The sequence below is a fragment of the Neopelma chrysocephalum genome, unplaced genomic scaffold (genome assembly GCF_003984885.1).
Source record: "Neopelma chrysocephalum unplaced genomic scaffold, ASM398488v2 Primary Assembly neopelma1_25, whole genome shotgun sequence".
In the NCBI taxonomy this organism is placed as follows: Eukaryota; Metazoa; Chordata; class Aves; order Passeriformes; family Pipridae; genus Neopelma; species Neopelma chrysocephalum.
The window spans coordinates 40,719,862-40,735,933 of NW_020897694.1; the positions used below are offsets into that span (position 1 = coordinate 40,719,862).

General features: G+C 40.7%; 1 protein-coding gene across 4 annotated transcripts in view; it reads right to left on the bottom strand.

Annotated features, from left to right (window-relative positions):
* The window catches only part of ATP11A (ATPase phospholipid transporting 11A), a 115,265-nt gene extending 99,484 nt beyond the window's left edge, over positions 1-15,781 (bottom strand). For all 4 annotated transcript variants that reach the window (XM_027675065.1, XM_027675066.1, XM_027675067.1 and 1 more), the window contains exon 1: positions 15,362-15,781. In XM_027675065.1, the coding sequence (XP_027530866.1) occupies positions 15,362-15,400 (39 nt within the window). In that variant the 5' untranslated portion in view covers positions 15,401-15,781. The remainder of the gene's footprint in view (positions 1-15,361) is intronic.
* Between the last annotated feature and the right edge of the window lie 291 nt (positions 15,782-16,072).

Below are 16,072 nucleotides of genomic sequence, written 5' to 3' on the forward strand. Positions count from 1 at the left end.
GTAACAAGCAGCCAGGCTACAACACTGACCATTCTGCAATCCATTTCTCTGAGGGAAGAGGGTGAACATGCTAACATTTCCCCCTTGTACAGAATGAACTACCATAAGTTAAACACTACTGTGCTCAGCAGCAGCTTTCAATCCTCTTTTGCTGCCAGTCTGAACTGCCACTTTCAAATGCATCAATCAGATACACACTAAATTAGGAACTGCACTTCTTTCTAGCACAGCCTGCCAAGACAGCTGCTCTGTTTTCTGTACAAACGACTTAGAAGGTACTAAAATAAAGTTCTGGCACTGATGTCCACCAAGAGAAGGTACTCTCATCATTACGGGAAATGACTATCATTGTGTTTTACTTTTTAGTATAAGAGTGTCATGCAAAAATATATTTAGTAACCTAGTGTAGCCTAGTCCTTTCAGTCATACACTTCGTCTCAGTTTGAGGGAGATAACAAAAGTATGTTTTGTTGGTTGTAGTTTTCCAATTACCCAAGGCTGTGGGATCGTCAAAGGAAGCAAGGGTCAATTTATCCTTCCTGTATAAGGCCACCACACAGCAACAGCTGATCTGGTCAGCTGGGGACCAGATGACACAGATCAGACTGTGGGAAGAAGGGAGGCAATGTCTCAGTTGGGAGAACTCATCTGGAGTTCACTACACTGTTCCCTGTAACTTCTCAAAAGGGGTGCATACAAAAAGATAGGCAAGTTAGGGCAAAGAACTGCAGAGGCACGCTACTGACGTAAGAATACAGGCTAAAGGAAGGTAACTGTGGAACAATGAACCAGGAGACGTGAGCAGAAAAAGACCTTAAAAAAAGACTTTTCAGAAGAAACAGGATCCATACTAAGATTAGCTGAGGCAGCACTAAAGGGAAATTGAAGCATTGGGCTTCTATACTATACTGGATCAGTATAGTATTCTGAGATAAGGCATGGAAAAATGGAGCATCCTGAACCACCTGCAGAGGAAGCAAAGCCGGACAAACAGTGCTTTAGCAAGCCATGTGAGGCTTAGATGCCATCCAGAGCAAGGGTTGTATAATTTCTGGTATCTATTTTAGCTAGATCTCAAGCTCAGAAATTGAGCCTTTTCAGAAATGTCTCTGGTGTTTTAAAGGCTGCTGGAAACAGAGCACATATCCATGAACAGTGCAAAGACCAGATGTTTTAACACATTTTCTAATGAAAATAAAAATTTTTAGCAAAGATTGTTTTATGTAAATGGATGGAAAGGCTGAGCCTAGTTATAGAAGGATTATCATTAATTCTTCAGAAGTCTACTTCAAAGAGACGAAGAAAAATCTTCCTCCTGGAGAATTCTGTCAAAGCTTCCAGATCCTCTTTTAGAACACATCTCTTTTAGAGTGCATCCCAAATTAAACCACTTAAGCAGGTAGATTCTCTTTGCCTTTTTTTTTTTAAGAGCTAACTGAAATCAGGAAGAGGAAAGCCAGCTTACTTTGCCCATTTAGTGGTCAAGTTCTAAATAATAAAGTTCCACCAAACTTCAACTGACCACATAAGTAGAGAACAGAGAAGTGTTTATAGCTTCCTCTCCCTCAGCCACCAGCTCAGAAACCACAGAAGGACCCATTACAACACATGACTTCAAGCACATGATATCAAGCACTCAAGCTTCTCTTTCAGTCAAGGACTCCTTCTCTTCCGTTGAATATTCTTTCACCATCCTTCTCACTTTGATATTTTAAAACAGACATAGAAACCCATTGCATTAATATGCCCCAAACTATTTTAAGAAAACTCAAGTCAAGTACACTGAGATCAAGGAGGTTGTACTTTTGTATTTTCCTTCCTCAGTCAAATCATCTTCACCTTTTATTCAACTTAGGGCCTGCAAACCCTTTTCAAAACTCTCATCAGCTCTTAACCCAGTAAGAAGTCTTTCAAGAACAGCTTACAGTCCATTACTGTCATCCAGTATTATTTTTATGGTAATGGTATTTAACAGTAATTCTGTTTATACTGATGTCTAGAGTTGTTGCTATTTGCTATCTTCTTTCTACTATTCCCATACTCCCCAAACTAAACACACATGTAGTTTCAGCACCTAAATACAACTCCAGAATAACTCCTCAGAGCACTTGCACCCACAGTCAGCGCTCCATGGTGACACAACAATCTTGTCATGAAAGCTGAGATGGGCCAGCTTAAGTCTCAAGGGCACAAGCATTTTCACACTATTTGTTACTAATTAAAGTCTAGTAGCTTTTCTCTTCCAGCCTCTCAGATCACACTTACACAACAGCAGCTTCCAAATTAAGTTCTAGGCATGTAGCTTCTTCAGGATCCCAAAGAGATTCCCATCCACAGCTCCTTCCCCACCTAGCTACTCACTACCATCCACTTTCTGGCCAGGACTTCCTTAGATACTATGAACATCTGAATGAAGGAACATGAATCAGACAGCTTAACAAATTATTCAGTAGTTTGAGAAAAATCTATTTTTTGATGGAAAAATGTTTGGAATAGCCACATGAGCAGGTAAAGCGAGTAGGGAATGATGACAATAACCATGTAGAGGTTGACTGCAATAATTTTTCTTTAACTGGAATATGAACCAGGAGACATACTTAAATAGGTGTGGACCTGACCAGTTTAAAGCCTCAGTTCCACCTACAGTAGTTTTTACTGAGTGATGAACACAGGGAAGTTGTTGTGAACCTCTATTATGGCAATCCTAAAGCATGAACGAACAAACACACCAAGTGGTATAATTACTGCTCACAATAACAATCTGTGGAGTCTGTGGGTTATCACTTAAAGATGTGATATCCACAGAGCTTTATCCACAGAGCCTGTTTTAAACTAGGATGTCTTATTACTACCATCTCCTCAGAGATGAAAACCAAGATGGCTGCAAAAGAGGCAAGAGTATTTTCTCCTTTAAGTTAACATTAAGTAGAAGTCAGTGGTTCTTACTTTAGAATCAGAACAATGAAGGTTAGAAGGCATCTCTTCAGATCATCTCTTTTATGGAAAGAGAGTTAAAAAGCATGAAGCTTTTTTAGACTAATCTGATATTAACAATTTTTTTTTTGCTTTAGAAATACCGAGTTTAAATAATTATTTTCAGAATTAATTCATTCCAAATATCACTAGTGAATCAGATCATGTACACCTTGTCTTCATGCAATGAAAACCTTGATTTTTAAGCATTTGACACTGGCCTTCATGCTAAACCAAAAATACCAGTCTCCCACAGTTGCCTGTGAAAGGGTTAAAGGTGCTATAGACTTTCACAATCTTAAAGTATTCCTGTGCTGGCTAGCATCCTTATTTCAATAAAACATGTTCTAAAAAACACAGGAGGAAATCTTAAGCATATAATGGCTGTTCCATCCCCCCCTGCCATCATGCAACTAAAAGGAAGGTCTAGCCATATGACAAGTACTACAAGAGCATGCACATCAGAGTTAGTTTGGCGAGGAAAAGCTGGAGTTATTTCCTGGTTGGTTTATTTTTAAGTAACATTCCTTCTATGTTGTCCCCCAAATACTACCCTTCATTTCATAAATCGTAAAGCTTCTTGACATTTACACAAAGTGTTAACTCCCATCCCTCTCCCAACTACTTTTCTGATGCCAGATACTACTCACAAAACAAGCCAGTGTTCCATGGATGTCACCAACTTGTCAAATGAGCCCCTGACCTATCAGTCATCACTTTGGGATGTCACTTCATTCCAGTTAGAAGCACAATCTAGAACTCTGGCACTTGGCAGCACTCTTCCCCCTCACAATGAAACTTGCCACTACATTATCCATTTCAGCTTCAAACCCAGAGCAATAGTTGCCTCTCTAGGAAGGCACCCACATACAGCCACTACCCAATTGTTTTGTCATTCAGAGAGCACAGTGAAACACGTCTCTATCAATAGTCCAACAGCACATCCCAAACAGAAGACAAAAGAAAGCACAAACCTCTCTGTACAGCCAGAGTCCCTTCTGACAGCTCTTACAAGACTACAAGAGCTATATGCCACTGCATCAGCCCACTTAACACTTCTGCTTTGGTCTTTTCTACATACTACAAGAAAACAAAGAGAAGTCCAGATCACACCTTTCATCAGTTTAAGGAAGAACTAACAAGATGCAGCTGCCTCCAGTCAGCAGCAGCACCACAAACATGTTTTTCCACTCCTATGCTGATCTAACTGCCCAGTGCCAGGTGGGAAGCTCCCTATGCTCGAGTTCACAGGGCTGTAAAGGCCACATTTCTCCTTTTCCCCTCCACATCTCCAAGACTTAGATAAGAATTTGACAGTGCCATAACACTTTTCCCCTTTATCAAAATACTCTCAAAGATCAGCTAAAAGCCACATAACCAAGCAGCTGCTATTCCGCAGCAAGAAGTAGTCATTACAAGAATTAATTGGTCTGACTGCAGGCAGCAGGAGAAAGCACGAAAAGCCAATGCTACTGTCTTACTAGCTTACTGTCTGCAAGTATTTGCAGCAGTCTCACTTGATGACTCAACTATAACCACAAACTTTGTTTGGCTTTTGTCACCACTTTTAACATGCCAGAAAGCAAATGCACATGTTAAAGCATTATTATTTTCAGTTTAAAATACCTTATAATTTGCAAGAAAATAGTAAAGGAATACTGATATTTTAATTCTACATGCCCAGCAGAAATCTAGGCTCAAGTTGTTTTTTAGTGTATTTTTCAAAAAACCTTACTTTATATATAAGCTGACATAAAAGCTCTTTGAACAAGTTTCAGCAACTGCCATTAGCAGGGTAAAAACACTCAACCTCTTCACTTCTTAGGAAGGAAGTCAGAAAGCTTAAGAACTTTCCTTTAAGAAAAAAGACAAGCCTTTCAAATTTGAGACCTCCTGGGCTGAAGGAGACAGGAGATGCAAAATCACACTCAGTTGTCCTTTATAAACCTGTTTTTACACCTGCCCATGTGCACTACGCACTGCTTCATGAAAGTACATGAAGCTTTCCTATTGCTTCTGTGCCATTACAGCCACCGAGTATGGAAACTTAACCTCCTTATGTCAGACAAAAGCTTACAGAATCAAGAAGTCAACACATTCATGAATCATCTCAAAGCAATCATGCAGTTCTGGGCTGAGGAAAGAGCTTTTTTCCCTTCACTTCTTCCCTCCTAGTGCCAATACACAGGCACCTCCTACCAGATTAGGCCATCTGGTCACTCGATAACTGTAAAGAGCAAGCAGTCAGTTAACACTGTTTAAGAGATCAACAAAACTACAATATTTTCAGGTGAAGTTACAATAATCTTGTGGGTTAGTTTTGGGGGGGGGGTGTCCATCTTAGAAGGTAAAAGAATTTTGTAGTTGTGCTCAACAGTTGTCATTAAACAAAATTCTTAGCTTAGCTTTAACCTACCTGCCTCCATCCTCCCTCTTATGATATTAAGAACCAGCCACATATATTTAACTGGCTACATATCTGTTGTAGAGAAGATATACAAAAAGCTTCAAGTCAAGAAGAAATGAGATTAGAACCCTTAGAACTGCTGTAGTTTAAGATAGCCAGGAACTGAAAACCTGGTACAAAAGAATAAAAATACTAAACATTTTTAAAAATGAGACAGCAGAAGACATAAAATCTATATATTGGATTTTAAACATTAAGTTAACTTGATAATGTTTATAATACTTGATCTTACCTGAGAAATCTTTATTTTTTTTAGCCTAAGTGAACAGAAGCTTCTTATTAGAGTTAAATTTTCCAAAAATCATACTGTTAGTCAGGAGGCTAGAATGTGAAAGATGAGAGTAGCTCTTAACATCACACTTATTGTTAATGTAATTCCACTGAAAAATCAAAGAAAAAGGAACTACACATAATTTACTAGAAAGGAGTTACAGCCATTCTGTAACACACAATACACCAAAGAATAACAGCATTTCAGCACATTCTGGGTTTACAGAGCAAGTGCTGAGAATTAAACTAAAGGACTAACATTAATCTATCAAAATCTGCTTATAGTGTAAGGAGTCTTTTTGACCAAAGCAAAATGTCTAGCTTGAACTTAGTTACATCATACTTCTGCTAATATCAGCATAAGTTTATTGACCAAGTCATAGCTAAAATAATAAACAGTTTTAAGCCTACATTTATAGTACCCTCTGTCATATATATTGTATTTCGCATAATGAAAGACTGTATTTCTACACAGGCACATTTTATAGCACAATTAAAGAGTGGCCTGGTTTTTAAGAACTTTCATGCAGGTAAATTTTAAATAATGTCTTCTCCCTCTGAAAAAAAAAAAAAATAAATCACTGAATAAGCAGGATGTCAAATTCCCCAACAGTGTTTCCTCCACATTTGTTATACTCTACCCAAAACTCATGCAGTGATTGGTATGCTGTTTGTTACTCACCATAGCCTCAAACCCAAGCAGAAGGCAAAGACACCAGATACATTTTAACAGAAGACCGCAACTCTCCTTGAAGTCAGCTTTGGGATCCCAGAGCCACACATTCCACTCATTCTGGAACTGTGGTTAATGCCAGTCTGAGAAATTACAGTTTATGTGACTCCAAGTTGCCTCAAGAATAAGATGAAGTGAATAGACTTCATCTTTTTCTGGACAACCCTTCTTCAGGCATATTATCATCCAAAAAAGAAGATTAGATTGAACTCTCTAGACTAGTGTTCTGCAGGAAACAAAGCTAAAGAAGCCATGAGTTTCAGTAGCCTACTTACAACTGCTAGTATTGAAATTAAGACCACAAGAGCAATTTCTCAGAGGCAAGTGTCATTCAACTATCTTCTCTGTAGCTTCACAGCGTACTACTACCTATTCTTCACAGAAGGCAGTCAGTTCTACCATTTATGGGGTGCATTTGATAGTCAAACTTTCTCCAGAATACACACAGACATTTTTCCTTCCCAATAATCATTATACTGTCTTATGCACATCATGTATCTTCCAATAATAGTGGTATTTTTCAGTTTTATTTTGTAATGACCTCCTGACAAGTACAGCAGTTTCATGTTAGCTATCTAATGCAACTGCTGATTCAGATTCATCTCAAGAGACACTGCTTATAATGAATATAAGTGACATAAAATAGTTATACAAGCACAGATTATGGACAGTGTTTGTACTTCATTATTATAATTTGTGCTAACAACTCATTAATAGTACTTTGAAAAGAAGTGAAGACTACGTATAATGCTAAGCACGAACTGCAAGTTAGTAATGCAATTCGGGTAACACGAAATCCATTTCAGTTCAACTACATATCCAATCCACAACATAATTCAGAAGCATTAGAGACAAAAACTACTGAGCAAACAGATCAGTATTCCTTCCCTCTACCCAATTCATTCATACATTTATCTCCAGGCAAGTACTTCATACACAAAGTTTCTTTTTCTGCATATAACTATTTTGATTATTAACATTAGTTTTGCAAAACTTTAATGGCACATCAGCAGATGTTCTTTTCAGAGGATTTCACAACATCCTATCTTAATGGTGAAGTAGAGGAAGAGCCTAATTGTCCTTAATCCTCTATTCAAAATAGGTTAGATGAAATCCTCTTTTGACTGAAGCAAAGAGATTAGTCAGTGTCACCAGGAAAAAGAAACACTATTTCCCCCTCACCCTGCCCTGTATCTAGATGAGTTTAATGATTAATGAAGGAAATACATTTTCCTATTTCAAAAAGGGAAATTAGACTATAGGGAAGAGCAGAATAAATGGAAAAATGTCTCTATGAAATCTCCAAATTCTTAAGCTTTCATGCTTGTAGTAACGACCACAATGATCTAAGTAAGAAGCACCCCAGAACAAACTTTCACGGTATACTTCAGTAATGAGACACAAGAGCTCATATGAAGGACCTTGTTTTTTTACTACCAATAAACATCTGGATCTCTGGTAAATCTTGGCATAATTCTTGACATTACCAAATGAACAGCTCCCAATTTAAGGAAGCACTTGTTCATTCATCTGCACATGAATGCATGCAGATGGAGGAATCAAGAGGAAAATCAGAGTTTGCAGGAGAAACAGTGTGGAACACTTAAGTAACAAAAAACCCCAACCCTAAGACACAGTCATTACAGGCTTATGTTCACACTCAGTTGTCTTCCTGGAACATACTAATTTTGTTACCTGGAAGCATTTAGGTACCCTTACAACTTCTCTCTATGGAAAAGATGGGCTATACTCTCATCCCTGGCCTAAGAAAAGATAGATGCACACAGAAATTAACATCCAGATCTACAAAGATATTTAGGTGATTTATCAGCCTGTGGTCTTCTGTGATGTTCCAAACAACCTCCCCAGCCACTGGCTCATCTCAGTCTCCCAGAACAATCTAGGCTAGGCTTCCAGTTTCTTCCTAAGAAGAGTCTATTTTTAATACAGTACCACAAATACTCAATACTTAGAAAATTAAAATCAAAGTTGAATTGAAAAAAAAAACCAACCCAAAACAAAACACTTTTCACGATGACTCAGTGTGTTTGTGCCACAGGCTTCTCAGAGTCATTACTGAGAGGGAAGAAAAACAGCTGGTGTACATATGATATAGAAAAAGAATCCTCAACTTGCCTTGTCTACCTGCAACTGTTGCCATGGCAATTACAGCAGAGAAGATAATAGCATTCCAGTGTCATTCTGCTTCATAGCTCAGGATGAACTTTAACTGAAATGTCCCTCAACAATTATACAAATAGAAATATTACATTACCCTGTGTAATGGTAAGCCACTAGAATAAGCAGCATTATTCTGGAAAAAATACAATCAACCTAAAAGACTTACATGACGAGAAGCAGGCTATTTTGCTTAAAAAAAAAAAAACATAGTAAAGTTGAATCCAGTTGCATAACAGGTGCTAAAACATCTGCTCAGTCTTCTGTGACACAGTTTTCTCTTGGTTTCTGCTCCCTGACACACCTGCACATGACATGCAGCAAGCAGCTCACTGTCAATCACGCTGGAGCTCCTCAGAAACCACAATGGTTTTCTAGTCACACTTAAACCTAGTAGATGGGACAGTTTTTATTACCCCCATCTCAACACCACAAAGAGCAACCACCTATGGTATTTGTGGAATGCTTTACTTGTCAGCCCAGTTACTATTTTCTAAGTATTTGGAGTTTAGAAAGCAGACCCATTAGAAAATCCCATTCCATCTTGACACTTTTCTTGTTTCAACTACTACTGTATGACAGGAGAAAAGAATCAACGAGAAATGGTTATCAGGGATGTTGAGCTATAAATGTGCTATGTCGTACTTTGTCCTCTTTCATTCCCAAAAATAATTTTGAAAAGGCTTCCTGCTTGCAGAATTGATACTCTGTGGTGCTTGAGAAAAGGCAAAGCAGAACAACATTAAGCCCTTTTTAATCAAACAAAAATGTTATGAAATGACAAAAGCAACTGTGCAGTTCTCACCTCTGAAGAGACAAGTATTTTGATGGTAAACAAAAGCAAGATTAAAAGTTCTTGATTTATTTTTAGTCACTGAAATATTTCTACAGTTTAGATGCTCCAAAAGCAATGTTTTTTACTATCAGAGAGCATCTGATGAGTGCAGATGAGCAATATTTTGTAGTCAATAGCAACCAGCTTGTACACTGACTTTTCTGTAAGTGAAATGTTTTACATATGCAATGTTTTATTTTCATTTGTTTATTCTCAAAAGAAAAAGGAAATTAGGTTTTTTTGTATAAATTAACTAATTGATGGGGTAGGGGAAAGGGAAAAAACAAAGCCCATGCAATTCTTCATGCTTATTGCCCTTCAGCAGTAAATAATTGATGTGGGAAGGGAGATTGTCTGTGGGGGTTTTTGAGCCTCAGATAATACTGAAATATCTTAAAGTGTACATTACAAACCAGAATGAACACAGGAGTCACTACCAGTATGAAATGCTAGTTAGATTTGCAGAAGTGCCAAATCCTGTCAGCCACAGTGAACGTTCAACTGAATTAACTTATAAGTAATTATAACTTTCAAACTTTGCTTTTTTTAAATAACTTCCTGAAAAGTATGCAGGCAGCACTCCATACAGATACCCACCCTCCCAAAAAATAAAGGAAAGAGGCAATTAGGAGAACAACAAAGCAATGGTGCTTGGGGAAACAGGAATTCAGAACTTACTCATGCTGTTCAACCCACTCATCATGCCTTCCACAGCAGGAAGAACTGGTCCCTGCAGTGAAGCAAAGCTGTGAGATGGGAAGCATCTCAGGTTTCAAGAAAACATTGTGACACACAGACTTGTTCAAGAGATAACAAAAATGCATTACATACCTGGGATAGACACTTAAGAGCTACAGGTTACTAATTCCTGACCCATGAATACACACATAGCTCCTACAGAGAACATCTTTCATACCATCAGGACAGTTAGCAGATGAAAAGTCTGTGTACAAACACATTTATGACATTTAAAACAGCATAAGATTTTGTCAAGTCATATCCCTGGAATTAAACACCAAACCCAACACAAACCTCTTGACTTATTTTAAGTGATAGCTAGGAAGAAAACTGTGCTTATGTTAGCAGGCACCCTGAATAAGAAACAAACTACTGCTGTCTAGGTAACACTCATCTGCCAGGGTGCAAAGAGAGCTGAATAAATACAAGCAAAAGCAAGAACTGACCACAGGGGTATCCTCAAATGTATTAACTGAACTCATCTGAAACACTTGATAAATGGATTGTCCTTTAAGACAAATACTGAGCATCAACACTTACAATTTTGCCAACTTTCAAGTCAAAGTAGTTATCAACCTTTGCTGTATCAAAGCTAGATATATAAATAAACTGAAGCTCAATATTTATTTATGTCTACTAAGACTACAAACACAAGCAAAATACTTAGGAAAAATCATCTAAACCATGACCAAAAGCCACAGGCTGCCATGAAACTTAGTTTTAGGGGCTAGAAACCCCTAACGTAACTTCCTGGTTAGACTAGTCAATCTTCTCAGACTGATTAAAGTTGACCCACTTCTACAACAGTGAAAAATAGAGCATCAGTTTGTAAGCTCATTTATTCCAATCTCCCAAAAAAAAGATTTTTTAAGAAATACCTGCACAATTAATAGGCCAGCAGCTTCCCAGGGTCCACAGCTGTAGTAAATCCCTGTTCCTTTTGGAAATAAATCTTACCTCCTATTATGCACATTTGGACATATTCACACAGGCAACAAATACCTAATATCCTGAAGTAACAGCAGAATCTGAAAGAGGAGAAGCAGTAAAGTAGCAAGATACCTAAATATACTACATAATACTGGCAAAACTGTTCAGTAATAGACCTTTGACCCAGTAGCATTTACTGTACAGCCCAAAGTCATACACGTGCACAGGAACTTTTAGTGATGAGGGCCAGCTGTCTTACAAATACAGAACAGACTGCAGCACCATAGGCTGCAAGACATTTAGCAATCATTTAGTGTCCAAACACACATATGCTAAAGAGCAGCATCTTCCCAGATTGCCCAGATATATTCAAATCCACATTCAGCCATAAATGGCTACCATGAATACACAAAAGACACAGGTTTTATTAAGAAAAGTGTTCATTTTATGAAAGATAAGAAGTCGCCAAGACTTGTTTTAACATTATTAGCCATCCTTTGACTGTGAAGAGGAGGGACTTCAGCAGTCCTAAGATCAGCAAGAAATAAGTCACCAGAGAAAACTAACGCAGCTGCAGTTATACAGGCAGAACACATCACTTAATGATATCCGCACAGTGTCCCAAATAATCTAACTATAAAACAAAAGCTAATCTTGTATGGAGACAGTTTCAATTGCCATTGTCTGCTTGTTTTTACCCTAAATAGTGTACTGCTGAGCACACAGTAGGTTCTCCATGACACTTACAGGAAAGCACATGCTAATTCTGTATTCTCTGGCTGTGAGGCTGCCATCCCTGGGGTATCCCACATCCTCTACGGAATACACAAACAATCCAAGGAGAAGACAGAGGAACATATTATCTGATGCAAAAGCAACATCCAGAAAAAGAGGTAATACTTTTATAGAGTATGTGACAAAAAGTGTAGCCCCCCAAGGCAATTTTCATACTACCCCCATAAAACCATTACTTCCATTATTTGGGAAAGTAAATTAAACAATACAGTTGTAAAAATTTATCGTATTTATCTTACTGTAGAAAGCTTATTTAGTTCCTATGGTTCCACAAGGTGGAAAAGCTATAAAGATGTTTCTGTTTTGTGACTTAAAGATGCCTCTACTATAGCTCACACACATTTTAAAGCAGCAAAATATACAGAATAACCTCATGAGACACAACTAAGAAAAGTTACATTGCTGTATATCAGCTAGAGGGATCACAAAGGATTTAGAAAACTATAATGAACTTCATGTTAGCTGTACTGCAGTGAAGCAAGTACCTTTTCTAGAGAAAGTGATTCTTCCCCATCAGTCAGTAAATTGTGTATGGCTGCAGTAATGGTAACAGGAAGCAAGAGCTGAAGTGAAAAACCCCAAAGTTTGGAGGATTTACAGAGGCAGAACAAGGATGTAAATTTAAAAATTTAGTAAGATAAAGACATAATTCCCTCTGTCCGTCTAAGAGACTACACCATCTCTTGGTGAAGAGATATGAACTCCAGTGTGACAAGCATGATGAACATCTATTTTATTCAACACACATGGCTAAAGTGTTCAGTGCCTGGAAGACATAAACATGATACTCAACGCAGGTAAAACAACAGACATATTTGAAAATGCTAACCAGGAAACTGGCAGCACCCAGTCATTGCTATTCTTCCACAGGGCCTTGGAAACATGTAAGATTTTGCACTGCTTCAGGACAGCAACTGCACAGTAAGGGAAAGCGGAATGGGGAGGATCTTCACAATAACAAGAACCCTTGTATTTAACTTATGTCTTTATATCCAGCACCAGGAAAGAAAAGAAATGACACACAAGAAGCGATGTTAGAAATGTTAGAAACCATTCTAATAGAAGTCTCCATTAGTACATCACATGTTTGTTATCCCAAGATCGTACCATAAGAGCTCCCGGCTACCCGAACAACATCTCCAGTTTGCATCAGCCAAGGTTCTCAGGATAATCCCGAGACCAGCCTGCTCTGGGAAGGACCTGCAGCTGAACATGACCAGGACACAACTTGCAGGACACAGATTTGTACCTCCAGGCTCTTGATCATTGAAAAGTTTCCTTACAGATTTTAACTAAACCAAAGTTTGAGCTTACTTTGAAAGAAACACAAGATGTAACTATCCACTCCAACTCTCCCACAGAAGAATCACTGCCTAATTAAAAAGCAGTTTGGAAAGCGGCAAGCACATCTCCACCTGTGTAGTCTGGCTGGTGTGTGTAGAGTTTTGGTGAAAAACTACTGAGTGATACTGCTGACGTGTGCATCTGCTACTCATGCACTACAGCCAGTTTCAGTCCCAGCACTCAGACTACTATGTTTCAGTGTCATTGCTGTAGATGTACAAAAGTGTTGAACTGTGGAGATAAAAAAAGACCAAAAAGAAAACATGCAACACAGGCATCAGCTTGCCAGATATTAATGGCCTTAATGAAATGACGAGCAAAAATTTACTTACAGTAGCTTTTTTCAAAATTACCTTTCCTTGGAAGAAAGAATTCTAAATTAAGACACTGGAGGCATGCAGAAGAACAAGAAGCAACAGGTGAAAATATACAAGGCAGCCTGGAACAGCTGGGCCATTACCTAGGCATAGCCTATTGGCATATATACAATACAGAAAGTAGCGTAACCCAGGAAGTAGGAACCCTTCCTCACATGGGATTTAATAATGTTTCATTTATCTTTTAGACTGCTGAATTAGCCTCGTCAACAGTGCAGGAGAGTGGTGACAGTCCACAACTTAAAAGCTCAAGTGCCTTATTTTCAACATACTGTCTTCTCATTTACACCTAGTTTAGCTACTCTGTTTCCTTTATATCTGATGCTTAAGCCTAGTTAGAAAGAGGTTAGCAACAATGTTGTGCAGACGAGATTTAACAGTATGCTTGCTCTGTGCACAATGAATGCGCCTTTTGTACAGGTTCCAGATGTGAGCACATATAAAAAAAGAAATCTTAAACTAAATCCAAAGTTAGACCAGCACTGACAGATCTCTATACCCCAAGTGATCCCACCTGCTTCAGACCTCAGCACAGCTCACCTGAGCTTTATATATCCATAGAGACTATTGCTTTTCTTATACCTCATTATTAATATGCATATTAGTTTGAATATTCTCCCTCAGGGCCACTTTCTAAGGATCCATATACACACAGCTGCTTTCAGTATTCACCTCTCCATTCTCTCCTCATTGCACATAATATTCTATTGCAAACAGGAGAAAAAAATCCAACCATTTTTCACCTCTGCTATTATTCTTCATTTGTGCTTCAAAAAGACAGACTTCAGCCTGTACTATGTGGATATAGCTCTTGACACGCACAAATCTAAGCGTATTTATTTTTGCTTGGTCAGAGCACCAAAGTTTCCTTAATTACAGGAATTTTTGTGTAGGGCAAGAAGCCACATGTATTTGAAAATCGAAATTCTCTCTCCCTACCTTTTAAAAATTTCTTCTACACCCAAAAGCAGAAATTTGCAGTTTCCTGGTATTGGTTGTCCCCATCCCTTTATTGCACAGCCCCACACTTACAGGCATTCTACCAATCTACTTAAATCATTATCCTGAGCATTTGTTTGGGGTTCAGTGGAACTGGACTCGCACTCAACTGACGCACTTCAGCCTACACTTGGATGCACCCTAACGTGCTACTGAGTTGTTCTTTCAGGGGGTACGGGTGAGCTTTCACATGCGAGAGGAACTCTCTCACCGCTGTACTCTCAAGTCTGGCGTGTTTGAATCTTACTACGCACAGATACAAAAACTTGGGACTATTCCGACCATTCGCCAGTGTATTTAAATTGGACAATTCCACAAAAACGCCGCTTGAGTGAGTCAATGTAACAAGGAGAAAAGGGGAAAAAAACCTAAACAAAAACAAACAACCAAAAACCCCCCCACAACCACTGGACATTTTCTCTGCCCTAATAACTACGTATCGCAGCACACTGTAAATTACAGTGCTTTGAACTCAGGTCAAGCCGCTCTGGTTCAGCGAAGGACAGTCCCGTGGGGCGGGCGGGCTGCAGGGAGCGCATCGACACCCGCCGCTGCATCCTCCGCTGACACCGGGCATCACGTGTGGCAGCCCCCGGGGCTCCCCCGGCCGCCGAGCCGGTCATGGGACCGCCCAGCTCCCGACTGAGCCCTTTCCGAGAACGCGGGGCCACGGCGGGCGCTCCCCGCCCCGCCGGGGTGCGAGGGGCACAGGCGGTACTCACGTATCGGCTCACGAGGGTCCGCAGGAGGCTGCAATCCATGGCGGGCGGCTCAGGACCGCGCCGCCGGGTGCTCGCCGGTGCCGCCGGGCTCCCTGGCTCGCCTCCTCCCTTGCCACATGCAGGGAGCCGCGCTCGCCCCGCCGGACCCGCTGTGACGCCGGCCCGGCGCTCGCCGCCAGTCCCGGCTATGCCATGTGCTCGCCGCCGCCGCTGCGGCGCGGCGCCCCGCGGCCCCGCATACTCCCCGTCGCTGCTGCTGTTGCCGCTGTTGCCGCTGCTGCCGCCGCCGCCACTACACTTTCGCGGAGAGGAGGTAGAGAGAAGCCGCCGCCAGACGCTGCCCGGATCGGCTCTCCCGCCCTCCGCCCGCTCCGGGGCTTTATCCGGCGGGCGGGGCCGAGGCCGTCTCCGCGCCGCTCCCCCCGCACCTCCTCGCGCGCGCGCCCGCCCGGTACCGGCCTGGCCCGCGCCCGGCTCGCGCCGTTCCGATCTCGCCGGGCGCCCCCCGCCGCGCGCACGTCACGCGGGGCGGGCGCGCGGGCATGCGCGCGCCGGCGCTCGTGCTTGTGCCCGCGCCCTCTCCCTCTCCCTCTCCTGTCCCGCGCGCGAGGGGCGATCGGTAACGGCTGCGCGCGGGGGTCGCGCGCGAGCGGGTTTGGGAGAGCTGAGGGGAGACATGGAGTGATACTGGGAGGGAACTGAAAGCGTAGG